Source organism: Penicillium cataractarum (assembly GCF_028827025.1).
Source record: "Penicillium cataractarum strain IBT 29864 chromosome Unknown utg000010l, whole genome shotgun sequence".
Lineage (NCBI taxonomy): Eukaryota > Fungi > Ascomycota > Eurotiomycetes > Eurotiales > Aspergillaceae > Penicillium > Penicillium cataractarum.
In genome coordinates this window covers 1,540,134-1,557,342 of record NW_026622746.1, presented here as the reverse complement: position 1 = coordinate 1,557,342, position 17,209 = coordinate 1,540,134, and the positions used below count along the sequence as shown (strand labels likewise).

Sequence of the window (17,209 nt, the reverse complement as noted above, 5' to 3'; positions counted from 1 at the left end):
TCATTGAGTCTCCAATAAATCCCCATCCTCTCATAGCGATGCGTTGAAAGGGTCCATGGAACGTGCAACTATTTAGGGCTCGGCCCCCCCCAGTAACAATGTACTACTCCATAGTCGATCCAGCTCCATGACTCGTCCACATCCGATAAACTAACGAACGCCAAACGTCCGTGTGTCACTTTCCACTTGAATTCCAAATCACTCTCTGCCATCTGATTCGACAACTGACAGGCATCGTATCCCGGTCGCTGGGTCCTGGGTCGTCCCAGCTCGGTGGTACTCCTCGAGCGATCATCTCGCTTCGGGGTCATTTGCTCTGCCGGAAGAGGGGGGATTCGCTGGCCCTACAGTAGTATTGTTACACCGCACCGCACAGCATAGTTAGTACTTCCCCCCGTTTACTAACGTTTTTTGGTCGTTGAAAAATATAGTCATAATTACGCATTGGCTGGGGGGTCCCTGTAGATCCGCCCGTGTTCGGTGGAGGTGCGAGCGAGAGGAGATTTAATTTTTTTTTTGGAGATTAATTCGAGATATGGAGCATTCGATTAGCTATTGGAGTTATCTCCTGATGAAGTGATTTGATTTGATTTGCCGGAACTTTGTAGATGATAATCTAGCGAAATGGTAGTCTCCTTCACTAAGATTCATTAAATGCTATTCCTTCCCCAGATGACCTCCTCGCATAGTTTCAAGATGAGACTTTTCGGACATCCTTGCTTTATTATATTTGATTATAAGTGGAGGCAATGATCAATGATGATGTTGTTATGAGTAGTAATAGAATAGATCGACGGGATTACCCCTTAGTCTGAATGAACCTTTCGCTATGACGGTCGGTTCTCCTGAACATCGATGCATGTGATCGGGGCTTTAATTTTCTCCCAGGAACCCGTTCAAGAGGAGCATCTATCTTGCAATGAGTAGTGTTTCAAGATAGTTCATGATGTGTCGAGATTGGAATTGGGGAATTGTTCTTTTGTGTTTTCTTTTCTATTTTGATTGATTTGTTTTTTTGATCTGGAAACATGCAAGTCAAATATCACGAAACCGTTTTTGAAATTTGTTTTTTAAAATAAATAATTATTGCCTCTGGAAGCCTTACGACGTGGATAATAATCTATAGCGAAAAAAAAAGATCATTTTCCCTCTTTAAGCTATCGCCGAGTCTAGACAGACCAAGACAGACCAGACAGACCAGACCTAATATCCACTAGACTACTAATATACTTCCCGTGAATTGTCGACACAATTGTCAAGAGTCACACCCCACATGGGACACCGGAGGATTTTCAAGAGGGGGCTTGACGGTGAGCTATTGATGCACGGGTCAGTGGCCTCCGTAGAATAATATGATGCGAATAATCCCAGTAGTACTGGTCTCTACTCCATACTGTAGAATCTTCTTACTGATTAACCTTAGGAACTTTCTTCCGAAATAACCGAATATCATTCAAGGACCTCCATGGGGAAGACTATACTACTATCATACTCGACTATTGATGCAAGGGCCAACTATCCTCCAAAAGTCCTTCCCCGTGACGATCTCAACACCAACTGGTCGGTGACAAATCAAAGCCTCTGTAGATCCTCGCCCCCTCCCGAACCTCTCTCTCGGGCACCATCGCGCTTCTCTCATTCGTCGATCTGCAAGATGGCGACGACCCCGTTCGTCCGTGCAGGATGTGACAGATACGCTTGCTACAGTGATCCTCGATCGACCTTCCCTGTCTCCAAGGGCCCAGTCCCGGCGGATGGTCTACGTCGCTTCCCCGGCGTGACCGTGGGTCTTCTTCCAACCCGCCATGCGCCATGCGCCATGCATCATGCACAGTATCTGTCTGTATGACATCCCGGTCTTGCGCGCTTGATGGATTGGATGATCGGCCCTAATCGTTCATGGGTTCCTCTCTCCTGCATCCCGGAGAAGAGACGAGTCCCGAGCCCATCGTTGGCTTGATACATGGCGTTTGGATCGAGCTGGATCAGAAGTACCTCCCGAGAGGTATTCGATGCCTCTAGTCTCTCCCTTTCCCCTGTTTGCCCTTTCTCGTCATCGACATATAAACATGCATCCCAGCCCCCGTATCCCGAATACCTGGATTTGTCTCATTATCTTCGCCTTCACACTCTCGCGTGGATCTTGAATCCTAGCTTCAGCATTGTTCATACATCTCGCCCCTCTCTTTGTTTTATCTCCAGGTTTTCGTGCATATACATTGCCATTGTTGATCCGTGACGATCTTTTGCAACATCTATCCATCTCTACTACCAGATTGACTATCCCTATCTTCAAAATTCGTCAATACCCTCGTCAAGGACAACCGAACTCGTCCCGTTGCTTGTTTTCGTACATAGACTCGTGTGGCTTTTTTGATCTTGATTGCACCCAATTCCCGACTACCTGCACAAATCTACACCCTCACGCCTGTTATTTGACGAATATACACGATGTATGAAGAAATGGGTTCTATGACTGACGACATTCCGCGACGTTGCTCGCTCCCGTGAGTCGCACCTGTACCTGCCTGCAAGGAACCATCCTAACATCACCATCTAGTTCTTTGCAATCAACCGCCATGACCAACACCAACCTGGGCGATGACCGCCGCCTGCCTCCCCTCCCACGGATGGACCCTCTGCCCCGTGGTCCCTTCAATCCTTTCCAGCACAAGGATGCCTTTGCTCCCAGCACCCCGGGAGCTCAAGAGTCGGTCCAATTCAAGTCTCCCTGGTCGAGCAATGACCAGCTCATCGCCCCTCCCTCGCCGGCCAACTCTGCCGAAAGCTCCTGGCAGGAGTCCTTTGCAGCTCAAAAGGCTGCTTCTTCCGAATGGCCCACCGATCTCTCCCAGCCCGAGATCATGGCGTTGATCGCACCCCAGAACATCAACCGCAAGGCGCCTCTCCAGCAGCTATGCGGACGTAAACGCAAGGGAAGTACCATCTCGCCCGACCCGGATGACCAGCGCGAGAAGCACCGCATTGCCGAGGGCAACCGTCGCAAGAACCTGAGCCAGCTCCACCGCGAGCTGGACAGCCGCATTCATGACTTCTTCTTGGAGCGCGCTGGCTGGAACCCATCCAAGAGCCTGCCGCAATCCAAGGAACACATCGTTCAGGGTGCTGTCTACCTGATCGACTTCATGCTGGCCATCATCGTCCACCTGATCCGCCAGGAACAAGTCTCCCCCCAACTCTCCGAAAAGCTCCAGCCCCAGGTCCGCTGCATGCAGCTGCAGCAACTAGTAACCTCCCTCCAACAACAAAACCAAACCACACAACAGCAACTGCGTGCTGCCAAGGCCGAAAACGACCTCCTGGCTGATCGCAACCGCGCCCTCGAGTTCCAACTCAAATCCTACGAGCAAATGTTCCGCTCCCCAAAGCCCGAAGTCACTACCCCTTCATTGATCGAGGTTCCCGAGCACAAGCGCCAGAAGAAGGCCCTCCCCGGCTTGCGTGTCTTCTGCGATGAGATCGGCGCTAGCAGGGCCTCCGACGCCAACCCCATGCAGTCATATCAGCATCACGACGCCCTGCCCAGCGCCACCTCGCAGTCCTTCGGTAGTTCGTACCTCAGTTCCACGCCACCCATCACCGGCCCTTCCTCCCCTGCCTTCCCTTCATCACAAACCTCCTCATTCGCCTTTTCGGCTTCTCGCCGTCCCTCTCTGCTTGGTTCACCATAAGCCAATAACGCGGTGGCAATGATCCATGCTCGAATGTCTTGATCCTGATGTGTCCACGACTACTTTCTATCTCCCGTGTCCGTTGTTTACCTTTCTCCCGTCCGCGCCTTCACTCTTCACCCCCCTTGCAGACGGCGGTGTTGATGGTGCGCCACCTCTCAACTTTATTTCCCCCTGCGTCGCGGGCCTTGAACTTGATGAGCTTTGCTCATATGAATGCCTGGTTCAAATCATCGAATCATCGAATCACCTCACATGTCTGCTTTTTACTTCACTACTTTGTGACCTTCTCCCCCTTAGCGTCTCCATTGTAACACTATTTGAATTTTCGATTTGCCCTTTGCCTATACAACCATCCACCTTCCAACCCGGGAAAGACGCGACGTCTTCTCCCTCCATCCCTGCTCGGTGTTCATTTATTTTTCGTTGGTGCGGATCCCGTCTATTTTCCTTCTTCTTTTTTATCTTTGATATTTTCATTTGTTCCACAAAAAATGGGTGGCTCGTTTATTTCCTCATTTTCTCTGTTCCTTTTGTTCATTCTTGGCGCTGTGACGATATGGATATACGATCTGGTGGTTTATGTCTCTTCTTTGTCTATACTTTTGATACTTTTTTTTTGTTTCCTTTGTGGGTTTCTTGTCTATAGTTGACTTTCAATTGGATATGATGAAACGGAAATATCTTGCTTCTGAGTAGTTTTGTAGTTTCGAGCTAGTAGCTATGATTTTCCCGTAATTCGAAGTTGCTAGATCTTGCCACGTAAACTGTTCCATGGAAAGTCTTCTAGGGGTTCAGACCGGAAGTCATGCAGTGTTACCTGCACGTCCGGTGGGTCGTGCGACAAACACACTCGTTTCATGTTTAGGTAGTCAGTGTGATATATCATTACTGATTGGATTAAGCATGACTTGGCATATAAAATGAGTTTTATTCACTTGTTCAAGCTCCTAAATGATAGTTTGCTAGCTTTGTATATGCTAGTATAACTGGCATCGTTGTAACTAGATGAAAAGTAATATTTAAGATAATATAAGGTTTCACGGGTATATTACATTGGCTTAAATGATATCTTCTCTTCATAGTTAGTGAGTAAATAAGTTCTTCATAGGGCCTCTTCGTGGGCTTTTTATGTGTGTCTTTATATCGCATCATGCTCAGTTTAGATTGCTGGAATGATAACTGATGTATGATATAACGTAGCTCTTGTAGTTGTATGCTTAATTAGGAAGGTTTTGCCTACTCATGACTTTGCACTAGAAACCATATAGACTTTGATAATATCTGCTCAATGAATTCAATTCGTGCTCTATAACTAGAATGAATGACGGTACATGAACCCTGGTATATGGATTGGGGCTTGTTTCTATGCGTGTAAATACGAATAGATAGTATATCGATCGTGTTCGAGTTAGGGCTAGCCTCTACGAGTGTGAATGCGACTGAATATCTCAACCTCGAGTATATACACTCGATCAAAATCATGATTCCGCCTACATGTTCTTAGTGAGGCTATTCAACCCGACATAATATCTTGTCGTTCAAGTGGCACGGGCGGTCAGGGAGATATCAAGTAGCCCAAAACAGGTCTTATCGCGTGCCTGCCTAATCCTATAGATTTGATGCTATTCGCGTTCGTAAACACCGAGGACGCGATCCTCTAGCGTGATTCTATAACGCGTCGAGCAGCTTCATCTCTCACTCGATACCCAGCGTCTACCTTTTTTCTTCACCCTCTCTACTCCTCTGCAGACAAAGCCTTCTCGTCACCGTCTCTATCATCCTCATCCTGTTCTATCAATATCGTCGTCTTGCATCAATAACCTCATCATCATCGTCTAAATCTTCTATCCTCATCACCGTCCTCGTCTGAAACTTCACATTACTACCACCGCCACGCTCTTCAACCGCCGCCGCGCACTTCCATCTTCGACCGCATCTTCGATTTCCGCCCAATCAGGCGAGTGCTCGCGGAACGTCGACAAGATGCCCCGCAAGGCTAAGACTGCCCCGCCGCCGGCCATGACCCGCCAGCAGATGTACAACACGCTTGGCATCTCGAACAGTCCAGAAGATCAAGCCCACACTCGCGAGTTTCTGAACGAACTCATGATCGAGTTGGATATCCAGTCTTTCAACCCTGCCAAGAATCGAGACGACTTCAAAGCCGCATTGATCGGAGATATCACTGCCCCGGATGGTAAACTTTGTCCTTCTATTCGGACTGCCTACGCCAGCAAATCGGATGAGTGTCTCCACGCGCTGTACAAACTTGCTCAACTGGTTAAGAAGTCCTGGGTTGATTACAACAAGAACCATCCTACGCCTCCCCCACAAGACGACTCCGACTCCGACTTCGACTTCGACTGGGCACTTGCACTTGCTCAAGCTACGACCCAGGCTGCCAACCCTGGTGCTACCCCTGCTGCTACTGACACAACCACTACCGCGGCAGCAGCAGGGGCAGCAGCAAATGTCCAACCCCCCGCCGGCCCAGACAACCAGGAGAGAAACTGGATCCCAGATCTGCAGTTCTACCTCCGGGAAGTCAACACCGACCCGGCGCTTCCACACGCTGAGTTCAACCTCAGCAACCTCCTCTCCAACCCTGCAGGACAGACAGCAAACCTCCTGCACACGGCCTGGGTTGACGGTGCCGGACTGCAGTTTGTCCGGTTCGTTGACGCCCTCAGCCAGGGGCTCGGTGGGATCACCTTGTCCGATCTCACCGGGAGGGACCTCTGGCTGCGTGTCGTTCATCCGACCACCCAGGCTGCTTTCGAGCTGGTGATTGGTTCGGATGACGGGGAGTTGGGGAGGATGGAGGAAGCGTTTGGTACGATCATGGAGGAGGCCATGACGTACTCGTGGTACGGTGTGCTTCCGTTGTCTGGTGCCTCGGGGGCGTACGAGCTCATGCGGGCCATCTTCCTGGCGGAGTGAGTTGTGGGTTGTGGGTTTGTGAATGATTCTGCGGTGACTTAGCGATCGGTTTTGGCGTTTTTGCGTTTCATGTGTGATTAGCGAGGTGGAGCGGATTTGTCGGTGTTTGAGTTGAGAGATGCGGATAGTATCTCTCTTTTTGTCAGTGTCTTATTCCTAGGGTTGGATCTCAATCTTAGGTATTATCATGAAGTGTACGATTATGATGTCTTCTATGAGCTATGCAAAGAAATACGAGCAAGTGGAAACTTCCACAATTTAGTTACAAAGTAGGATATCCCTATCGGTCTGTATTATGTTTGCTTGTCTATCTTGGTTAGTATTCTCCAATAAACTCCATTCTAGTGATTTATAACAAAGGAGTTGATATTAAGCCATTCATAAACTAGTATTGTCATCTACAGGACGTTGAGTACCGGCTGAATGATCGTATACTTAATAGGGCCATCTATATCTAGCAGAAGAAAATGATATCTATAAGAATGGATTTCTTGGCATATATATATAGCGATTTAAAGTTTTAATAAAGAGCAAGAACATCGGTATAATTAACTAGGGTTAATATGGGGAGACCATAGTCGATCTGACCAGGGTACTTATACCTCTGCCGGATGTCTGTGTTCAGTGTGATGAACTTTGAATTAGGCAAGCCTGATTGGTTCTATGGAATAAATACAAAGTGGCAGTATCACCACCAGTAATTTAAATGGCAATTATTCTGTTTATAGAGGTCTTTCAGTTTAAAAGCTTGATGTATGTTGGTGAAAAAAGGTGGGAGAAAAAACGCCACAGCCGGCCGAAATGAGCAGCGCAGCGATGCGTCAGTGACACGCAAGTCGAAATTAAAAGGGACGATCGAGAAAGATACGTGGTATTACGAGTGTCAGGGGTATTTAGGAATTCCAAGTATACTAAACACTTATTAGGGTTGTATACAGCACTATCGCTGGCACAGTTCCATATATAAGGTGGCCGTCAATTTGGTATGCTATAAATAAGTATCAGGGTCTATGGATGTCAAAAAGGATCGATTGAAGGCAAGAAAAGTGACGATCGCTACTCCAGTGTTATCGGAATACTGTATGGGGGCAGCGTTGTGTATAGTGCATGTGAATAGACCGCAATAGGTTCATGGCTTCTATTAAAGTCATGATATAGACTATATTGAGCCCTCCTAATCAAAACCTTACTAGTCTAATTAGTCTTCTATTAGCATGTTCTGGACCGGTGTGCTGTCTCGTCGTGCTGATTTTAGCCCGTTCCCGCTTGGCAGGGCCTCCAATTCCACTGACCCCCGACGATCCCGTCCTCCTCTTTTCTCTCCTCTCTAACCTCCCTATCTCCGCCACTCCTTCTACCTCTCCCCCCCATCAACATTTTCCCATCTGGCCATCCGCGCGTCCTCCAAGGCCTCATTCGTTCGGTCGGTAAGGGGCTTTCGACGGGCGTGCCTCCAGTGAACCCAGAATCTCAACTCCCCGGATCCCCGTTTTACACAAGGCTCCTGAAAGTTGAATCCACCCAACAACAAACTCTCCACCACGTCCTTTTTCCGAATCACCTCACTTCATTCCCAAATCATGCTGTTGCCAAAGGGCGGAGTTAATTGGAAGTCCGCCAGGGCTGGGTTGCCCCCATGGAGGGCCATCCTCGTTCTCCTGACGCGGACTCGCTTTTTGGTCTCCGTGGCCGTGACGGGCCTAGTTATCCTACTGTGGCGCGGTGTTAGCAGGTCTGCATCTGAGATGCAAAAGTATGGCGCGATCCTCCACCCTTGCCTGCTGTCTTCCTATAACTAACCACTCCCGATGGATCCAGTTTCTACTGCTACGGCTCCTCCAAATCCCCGATGGAAATGTCCCTCAACGAGATGGTTGAGTGGAATGCTCACGCCCAGACCCCCGTCCTCTTCAACCACCACGAACCCTACGAAGTCAACAGCACCTCCATCGCCGAAGTCGATCTCAACCCTATCAAGTCCACCACCCAGGCCTTCCTCAACCGCGAGCGCGTCCTCATCCTGACCCCTCTGCGCGACGCCGCCCCCTACCTCGAGAAATATTTCGACCTCCTGTACAAGTTGACCTATCCCCACGACCTGATTGATCTGGCCTTCCTCGTTGGTGACTCCAAGGATGATACCCTGGCGAACCTGGCCTCCGAGCTCGATCGCATCCAAAATCACGCCGATGAAAAAATCCGTTTCCGCAGCGCCACCGTGGTCAAGAAGGACTTTGGTGCCGAGACGGAGATGAGCGTCGAGGAGCGACACTCCTTTGCTGCTCAGGGTCCTCGTCGCAAGGCCATCGGTCGTGCCCGTAACTACCTGCTTTACTCGGCGCTCAAGCCCGATCACTCTTGGGTCTACTGGCGTGACGTGGACATTACTGACTGCCCCGAGCGCATTCTGGAGGACTTTATGGCCCACGATAAGGATATTCTCGTGCCCAGTATGTTGATTCCAGCCGAAGAGGTGTTTTACGCATGAGTGGATTACGCTAACGAGTATTTGACAGACATTTGGTTCCACCGCTACCGCGACGGTCGTGACGTTGAAGGTCGCTGTATGTTTCCTCTCTCTAGAAGTGTCTAGTCGCGGTGTGCATTTTACTAACCATTTCATCTCTTCTAGTCGACTACAACTCCTGGATCGAATCTGACAAGGCCCGCCGCCTGCGCGAGACCCTGGACCCCGATACCATCTTGGCTGAAGGCTACAAGGAGTACGACACTGGCCGTACCTACCTGGTCAGCATGGGTGACTGGCGAAAGAACAAGGACGAGGAGGTTGAGCTTGACGGCATTGGTGGTGTCAACATCCTCGTCAAGGCTGACGTTCACCGTTCCGGTACGTGATGACTGCTCATCGGAATTTTTTTTTTGGTTCGGTTCTAACCACTATGGTGTTTTTAGGTATCAACTTCCCCGCATACTCCTTCGAGAACCAGGCCGAAACCGAGGGCTTCGCCAAGATGGCGAAGCGTGCTGGCTACCAGGTCGTTGGTCTGCCCAACTACGTGGTCTGGCACATTGACACAGACGAGAAGCCCGGCAACCTGGGAGATCGCAAGGCTTATTAAACGAAAAAACAATTTGCATCTCACATAAACCAGTGAGCCACATCGCTCCGCGGGGTCCAAAGTTGATCTTTGCTCCCTTCGATCCGTTCTCCCCAATCATCCCCTCCGCTTTTCCCTCTATCCTCATCGACCCGACCGGAGCCACACGATAGGTTCTGGTATATACTCGGTCGTCATGTCCTACAGACACGGTGGTCTTTCCAACCGTGACTGTAACACCACCCAGCTCTGTTTTTTCTCCATCTACTCTCGGAGGGGATGTTTTCGCGCGACGGAAGCCTAATGATTTCCCATAATCCACCCTATCTTCGTTGTCGCGTTCTAGGGAGTGTGTGTATGTGTTGTGTGTCTTTGTTTTACCTTGGCGCTACGGGGGAAAATGTTGTTTGGCAGGATTGCAGGGTCTATAGAGTTGGCCGGTTCTCCAGACCTTCCTTTTTTTGATATACTGAATTTGTTGTTGTTACCCGGGGGGTTGCCAGTGTTTCTCTAGCCAGTGTCTTGTGTTTTGGATCTTGACCATGCTTCAGGTATTGCTGGGTCCATAGACCAGGACTGGCTTGAGTTGATCTGAGTGGATTCCCCATATCATCGTCATATTTTCTTCTTGCAAACATTCCTCTGGGGATCGAGAACCGGACCGTTACTATCATTGTCATGTCATTTGTTTTCAATCATTTCGTTTTCTTTTCGTTTTTTTTTTCTTCAATCCTGCCTCGAGTCTAACATGGGATCTGTCCAATTGCTGGTCCCTCTTTCTTTTCTCTCTATGCTTGTTGAATCGGCGTGTCTTAGCCAGCCCTTTGGACGATGAGTGTGGAGGGATCGGTGGCATGATATAGTTTCTTTAGACCTAGAGGATATGGCCTAGTACTCTGAGTCTGGGGTATGCAGAACCGGACGGAGGTACTATCGGATACTCCTGGGACGGACTCACATAGTTTCATGTACATAATAAACCGCTCATCATTGACTTTTTCACGAGATGTAATTTTTCCGTCGTACTCTACTGATGTGATAACCCCACACATATCTCGGCATCAGCCCGAGTCAAAGATCCGAGCTGACAGTCAAACCTCAGGCTCTCCTTCCTCCCTTCCACCCCCCATTGGCCTATTTCCAATCCTCTTTCTCAAACCCACTTCTCACATCATACAGTTCTACTACTCACTACTACCGAGTACTTACACACGTCAGCCCACTCTCTAAACTCATAAAATGCCCCTCAAACTCTCCTCCCTCCCCGCTTCTCCCCTTTCCACCCCCCACACTCGGCAATACTTCCTCCGCGCCCCGTCCAGAATAATTCCGTCTTATCGTGCTTCCTCCCTACTTTCTCTCCCTTCTCGCTTTACCTCCCCCTCCAATTCTCCTCCTAGATTTTATTCCTCTTTGAACGCTTCCCTGCCGCTACGCAATTGCCACCGCCAGCCTCACACCTTCAACGTCCGCACTATGTCTTCCGGCGCCCCCGCTAAGAAGGAGTTCCTTTGCATTTTGCCGGATTTCCCCGGTGCCCAGGCTAAGCGTCTGGAGGTTCGACCGTGAGTTTATCGTTTATATCTGGAGTTAGCATTATGGATGCAGATGAGGGGTTTACTGCGTATTCTGGTTAGGATGTTGGCTGATGCTGTTTACTAGCTCCCACCTTGAAGGTGTTAAGCCCCTCGTTGCGGCGGGGACTATCGTTGCCGGTGGTACGTTTCTTCTCGTGTTTGCTATCACTGCTACTATCACAATTCCTATTCTTATCCCCTTCTACTTTCCGAGTCCCAATTCTTGTGAAACACATCATCCCACTAAAAACCCAGCACCCTACACCAATCCACAAAACATCCATCCTTCCAAAACACCAGAACAAGCACTCCCCCCACCAATAATCTAACTAACCCATTCTCCCTTGTTGCAGGCGCAATGCTCGAATCCCACCCCGCCGAAGGCGAAATCCCCGCCTTTAAGGGAAGCATGATGCTCGCCCTCGCCGAGAACGAAGCCGAAGTGCGCGCTATCCTGGAAAACGATATCTACGCTCACTCCGGTGTGTGGGATTTGGCTAATGCCCAGATTATCCCGGTACGTTACGCGCTACTTCATCTTTGATGAATCCCTAGAAAAAAATGGGGTGTCCAGGCACAGCCGGATATACGGGTGCGGGTTCCTGTTTACTGAGCGGTTACTAATTGCTTGTTTCTCGGGTTTAGTTCAAGTCTGCTGTGCGCAAAGAGCTGTAGGATAGATTGAATTGGAGATTTTTGGTTGCATTGCGCTGCATTTTAAGACTTCATTGTATGATGACCCTGCGGGGAGGGGAGGGAGGGGTGTAGAGACGTGGGGGCGGATCATCGGTTAGCGTCGGTAGATCGAATTAGAGTAAGCATGATATGCATGGATGTCCATTGATGAAGATTGAGTGAGGGTTTTGTATTAGACTGAAGATATTGTAGGGGCTTAGCGTATCTTGGGAGATTGCTAATAAAGTACTGTTGATGTCGAGTTCAATTGGGCAATTCTGCAATGATTCCGAAGACAATGGTCGCGGGTATACGGCCGGAAAGAGGTCCCAGTGTAGGTCTACATAGCAGATGTTATATCTGTTAAGAACGGAGACTGAGAAACTTTGAGATAAGGAGCATCGGCACTGATTCTAGAACACCTTGTGCGGGTTTCTGTATTGAATTATGGTTGATGAGCTCGGACGGGCGTTAGGGGGTATCTATAGTGTGCACCACTCTCTCCAAATTTGGCCTTGAGAGCCGTCCGCGATGGGAATACATAGTAATTTTGAGTGGCGCCTACAGCATTGATCCTTGACGAGCTGGATATTTAGCCTGTCAGCCCTAGGTAGTTTGTCATGAAATCACCGAGTTCGATGAATGAGTATCTCTGGGCATTTCTGACACATAGGCAATTTCTTCGAAACCAGTGACATATTAACCAATTGGTGAAGTAGTACAAAGCTGAAAAAAATAGAATTATAGTCTCGGTGGTGAAGATATCTACTTAAATACTACAACTAGGATCGACGTCCGATGTTCCCTCCACATTCCGAAAATCCTCGGAACATCCGCTTCCTCTAAGCGAGCTTCTCTATGGGGTATCAATTTGTGGGGGTGGGGTAAATGAAGTTAATATCATCGCTAACGCTAAGGGGTAAGGGTCCACTAGGAATGGGGTTTTTAGGAGCTCTAGATTCTGGATTTTAGATTAATTCATTGGTGATAAATTGTTATTTGTCCAGCGGAGGTCTAGTTCAAGTTCAACGGCCTCGAGTTGTGTAATTAACCTGCAAGAGAGATGTGCGCTGGGGTGCAGACTCACTAGCGATGTGAAGTCCATACGTTTCCAAGCGTATATGGAGCGAATTTCTACATAGGACTTGATTAAATGACTCGGAAATATCTGAGCCAAAACCATTTCCTCGATCTTGGCAGATGAACGCGTGCCCCAGCCAGACATGGTATAGATTAATCTATTACAGACTCCAGTCCGAGCTCGGAGATCATCAAGCCCACAGTAATCAGTGAGAACCCGATTTATAAAGATTATTATAAACGTAGACAGTTCTAGCGCCCACGCGAGGGTCCTCACGGGCTCGAGCGCATTTTAGCCGCTCGACAAACGTGGTGAAGCTACACGGTATACCCGAGAGGGAAGCTCCGCATGTACTCGGACATCCCGAGGGCCCCTCGGGACTTGTAAAAGAACTGTGGCTAAATGAAGTTAGGTCTATGGCTGAGGGGAAAAGGTTAACGAAGGATGGGTTTTCCGGGGAGACTGGATCGTAGAGATAAAAGCTTGACCCCAGCCTGATAGATTTTATGGCCGTCGTTTCTACCATACAGAATGCCACGCTCAATAGCATCGCTCTTTCTGACTCTCGGTCTATTTCTGGCCAATGCCGGCGCTTCAGGCGCTCAGGGAGCAGCCCATGCCCCCGGACACAGTCAGGAGTCCAAGCGGCCCAATTTTGTCTTCATCTTGACGGATGATCAGGACCTGCATCTAAACTCGCTTGATTATATGCCAAATCTGCAGCGACTGATTGGAGATGAAGGCACAGTCTTTGAGCGACATTTTTGTACCATTGCTGTTTGCTGTCCGTCAAGAGTCAGTTTGATGACAGGCAAGCTGGCACACAACACCAATGTCACCGATGTAACTCCTCCCTATGGTATGGCACACAGTCCTTTCCTCTTGTCGACTAAAAAGGCTAACTTTTACAAGGTGGATATCCGAAATTTGTGTCAGAAGGCCATAACGACAACTACTTGCCCATCTGGCTTCAGGATGCGGGTTACAACACCTATTATACCGGCAAATTCCTGAATTCGCACTCTACTTCCAACTATAACAATCCATACCCCAAGGGCTGGAATGGGACAGACTGTATGTTTTGTCTACCCTTTTGAGGAATAAGGGGCCTGCGATTGACCCTAGCTTGCAGTTTTGATGGACCCGTCTACATACAGCTACTGGAACTCCACCTTCCAGAGCAACCACGATGCCCCCGTAGTGTCGGACGGATACTCAACCGACTTAATCTCTAATTACGCCCTGAACTTCATTGAGAAAGCACAGGGATCTGATAAGCCATTCTTCATCGGGATCGCTCCTATCGCGCCGCATGCGCAGACGGCTGCAGTCGAGGGCTCGTCTATTCCAGCATTCACCGACCCGGTCCCTGCCGCGCGACACGCAAATAAATTCCCCAATGCAAAGGTTCCTCGAGGCGAAAACTTTAATCCAGATACGGTATGTGTGCACCTGCGACTTTAAACGAGTTAAATGCTGACTCTGTATCCTCCAGCCGAGCGGAGCCAGCTGGGTCTTGGATCTGCCCCAGTTAAATTCTAGCGAAGTCACCTACCTGGACGAGTATTACCGCAGGCGACTCCAGTCCCTCCAAGCAGTCGACGAGCTGGTAGAGGGCGTAGTGACGAAACTCGAGCATTACGGGCTACTGGACAATACCTATATCTTCTACACCTCCGACAACGGATATCACGTCGGACAGCATCGCATGGTCCCCGGCAAGGGATGTCCATACGAAGAAGACATCAATGTGCCCATGATGGTCCGTGGTCCTCGAGTGCCCAAGGGCCGGACAGTGGACTTTGTCACCTCGCATACAGACATCGCTGCGACTCTATTCGATCTGGCCGGTATTCCCTTGCGAGAGGACTTTGACGGTCTCCCGATGCCATTGACCAGTTCGGAGATGCAAGATGCCAAAGATGACCCGCGCCGGGAGCATGTCTCCGTCGAATACTGGGGTACGAACCTTCAGGAAGGTAGTATCGGGCGTACTTCACCTACGGGGCCTGGAGTTGTCTATGGTAACAACACTTATAAGGCTATGCGGGTTATTGGTGACTCGTACAACCTGTTTTACTCGGTGTGGTGTACTAACGAGCACGAACTTTACGATTTGACGGTCAGTAATCATCAAGCATATCTCCCGTGAAATCAAACAACTGACACTCGCTGCAGAATGACCCCTACCAAATGCGAAATCTTTTCACCAAGTCAAAGAGCAAGCTACTTGGACGGGATATCAAGCAGGTCATCTCCCGGCTAGATGCTCTCTTGTTGGTGCTTAAGAGCTGCAAAAGCTCCGAATGCACGCTTCCCTGGCAGGTGCTTCATCCGGATAAGAAGGTCACTAGTCTTTCCGAAGCACTGAATCCCAAGTATGACGCTTTCTATGCTGCGCAGCCCGATATTAGTTTCTCAGCTTGTGAGTTGGGATACTTCCCGGAGTCTGAGGGGCCGCAGGAGGGGTATGCGTATCGACAGAATGGGGATTGGAGTTACTGGGCGTAGAGAGCGCTGATGAGGGAGTTAATATGGGTATTGGGAAGGTATGCCTTGCCCACTAAATATTGAGTGGAAGAGATTAGGAGTCAAGCAAGCATGACCGACTTCCTGTTATCTGATAAATAGTTATTGTAGATAACTTACCGGAGGTAGTGGGTTGAATACATAGCCCCGGATAGAGGATACTTGTCCACCTTGCTGCCAGCCTATTTTTTCTTCTTACTTTATGCTGAAGGTAAGTAAACCATCAAGTATCATCGTATCTTTCCTTTGGACGGTTTTATTAGCAGACGTGACGCCTGAGTTTCCCTTACAAGATAACGTGATCGTTACCTTATTGAGCGATATACTACCACAACCTTTAGCTACTTTCGTAAACAACGCTTTCTTATTACGCATACTCTTTCACAATATTTACATCATTTTGCGCCGTCTTGTTCCGCGATGCTGACATAGCTCCGCCCTAAGCCTGTATGTGAAGATTGAAACCAAAAAGTCACAGGAACTTACGTGATATTCATTGATCAAAGGCGCCCTCAGACTAGACAGATGATGGAACCTACTACCCAGTGTAGAAGAGCGTGGTCGACAAAGTTAAGCCCGTACTATATAGCTTTTCAGATTCTATGAACGCTAAACACTCTATACAGAGGAATACTAAAGAGTGCAATAACAGTAGAATTGAAAGACAACCCTAGAAGTGAAAGCATAAGAGAAAGCACTGATAATCAAAGAGTTAAATAATGCCTGGCTTCTGATCTCAACAGGGTCAACAGTGCTGGCAACAGTCACAATCGTTGATGTCGCCGTGACTTCTGCTAACGTGAACGGTTTGGATATGGGCCTTCAGTTTATCCTTCCGATTAAACTTTCTCGCGCAGTGAGGGCACCTGAACCAGCCCGGACAGATGTGAATGCTCTTCACGTGTCTGAAAAGACATGAAGGACGTTTGAAACCCTCGGTGTTGGTGCAGCCTACCCAGCCACACTTGTAAAGAGGATCAGTTTCGTTGCTGTAGAGCGTCAGTACAGATCCAAAGCAGAGTGATACACATAACAGGGTTAAGACCTATGAATACGAACCTCAGCTGCACTTCTTGACTCTCTCGGTGCGCCTGGTTAGCGGGACAGACATGACCGCGGGGCAGTCCACTTGGGAACCCATTTTCTAGAGTATTCTCGAAGGCAGAGGCTTGTGATGGATTTCCTTGCGATGGGTGAGCAGAGCTTCGGATATGCTCTGCAGTGACACTCGAGCCTTGATAGCCATTCACATTGGATGGGAAGGCGATTGGGTGAAATAGGAGGGGAGGGGGGGTAATCCCCATCAAGGAGTTGGAGGATGTCACATTAGGGTTCAGGTCGACGTTCATGGTTATGTTGGAATGACGGTGGGGAAAATGCGGGTTTCGATAGATATGTTGATATGCAGGTCTTGAATTTGATCAAAGTGTAGATCGTAGAAAGATAATCAAAACCCAGCGACTCGGTTCTGTGAAAGCAATCCCGGTTGATTCTGAAGACATCTTTTGAACATAAGTCGGGGAGCCGAGGTTTTTTATAACAGGAAATCGAAAGGAGGAAATCGAAAGGGGGTGCAAAGAAGCCGGGGGGGGCGAAGTATAAGATGCCAAGAATATTATCTGAGATAAAGCTTAGCACATCCAGCAGATCAAC

At 48.8% G+C, this 17,209-nt stretch overlaps 7 protein-coding genes across 7 annotated transcripts; 6 read left to right on the top strand and 1 right to left on the bottom strand.

Annotated features, from left to right (window-relative positions):
* Window positions 1-1,654: 1,654 nt before the first annotated feature.
* On the top strand, window positions 1,655-1,849 carry N7496_012660 (uncharacterized protein; the record flags this gene model as incomplete). Its single annotated transcript, XM_056705573.1, has 1 exon — window positions 1,655-1,849. One exon carries the CDS (start codon window positions 1,655-1,657, stop codon window positions 1,847-1,849), a length of 195 nt encoding a protein of 64 aa, XP_056549471.1.
* A 602-nt stretch (window positions 1,850-2,451) lies between these two features.
* On the top strand, window positions 2,452-3,692 carry N7496_012659 (putative HLH DNA binding domain protein; the record flags this gene model as incomplete). The annotated part of the gene is made up of 2 exons (XM_056705572.1): window positions 2,452-2,507; window positions 2,561-3,692. The coding sequence occupies 2 exons, from the start codon at window positions 2,452-2,454 to the stop codon at window positions 3,690-3,692; spliced, it is 1,188 nt and encodes a 395-aa protein (XP_056549470.1).
* Window positions 3,693-5,678: 1,986 nt separating this feature from the next.
* Window positions 5,679-6,635, top strand: N7496_012658 (uncharacterized protein; the record flags this gene model as incomplete). The annotated part of the gene is made up of 1 exon (XM_056705571.1): window positions 5,679-6,635. One exon carries the CDS (start codon window positions 5,679-5,681, stop codon window positions 6,633-6,635), a length of 957 nt encoding a protein of 318 aa, XP_056549469.1.
* Window positions 6,636-8,215: 1,580 nt separating this feature from the next.
* N7496_012657 (ANP1/MMN9/VAN1 family protein) lies at window positions 8,216-9,715 on the top strand (the record flags this gene model as incomplete). Its single annotated transcript, XM_056705570.1, has 5 exons — window positions 8,216-8,388; window positions 8,454-9,085; window positions 9,152-9,199; window positions 9,268-9,483; window positions 9,549-9,715. 5 exons carry the CDS (start codon window positions 8,216-8,218, stop codon window positions 9,713-9,715), a joined length of 1,236 nt encoding a protein of 411 aa, XP_056549468.1.
* Window positions 9,716-11,170: 1,455 nt separating this feature from the next.
* N7496_012656 (uncharacterized protein) lies at window positions 11,171-11,946 on the top strand (the record flags this gene model as incomplete). The annotated part of the gene is made up of 4 exons (XM_056705569.1): window positions 11,171-11,259; window positions 11,357-11,412; window positions 11,625-11,788; window positions 11,917-11,946. 4 exons carry the CDS (start codon window positions 11,171-11,173, stop codon window positions 11,944-11,946), a joined length of 339 nt encoding a protein of 112 aa, XP_056549467.1.
* Window positions 11,947-13,558: 1,612 nt separating this feature from the next.
* N7496_012655 (sulfatase family protein) lies at window positions 13,559-15,538 on the top strand (the record flags this gene model as incomplete). The annotated part of the gene is made up of 5 exons (XM_056705568.1): window positions 13,559-13,886; window positions 13,940-14,101; window positions 14,160-14,467; window positions 14,523-15,149; window positions 15,206-15,538. The coding sequence occupies 5 exons, from the start codon at window positions 13,559-13,561 to the stop codon at window positions 15,536-15,538; spliced, it is 1,758 nt and encodes a 585-aa protein (XP_056549466.1).
* An 857-nt stretch (window positions 15,539-16,395) lies between these two features.
* N7496_012654 (uncharacterized protein) lies at window positions 16,396-16,905 on the bottom strand (the record flags this gene model as incomplete). The annotated part of the gene is made up of 3 exons (XM_056705567.1): window positions 16,396-16,461; window positions 16,512-16,545; window positions 16,616-16,905. 3 exons carry the CDS (start codon window positions 16,903-16,905, stop codon window positions 16,396-16,398), a joined length of 390 nt encoding a protein of 129 aa, XP_056549465.1.
* Between the last annotated feature and the right edge of the window lie 304 nt (window positions 16,906-17,209).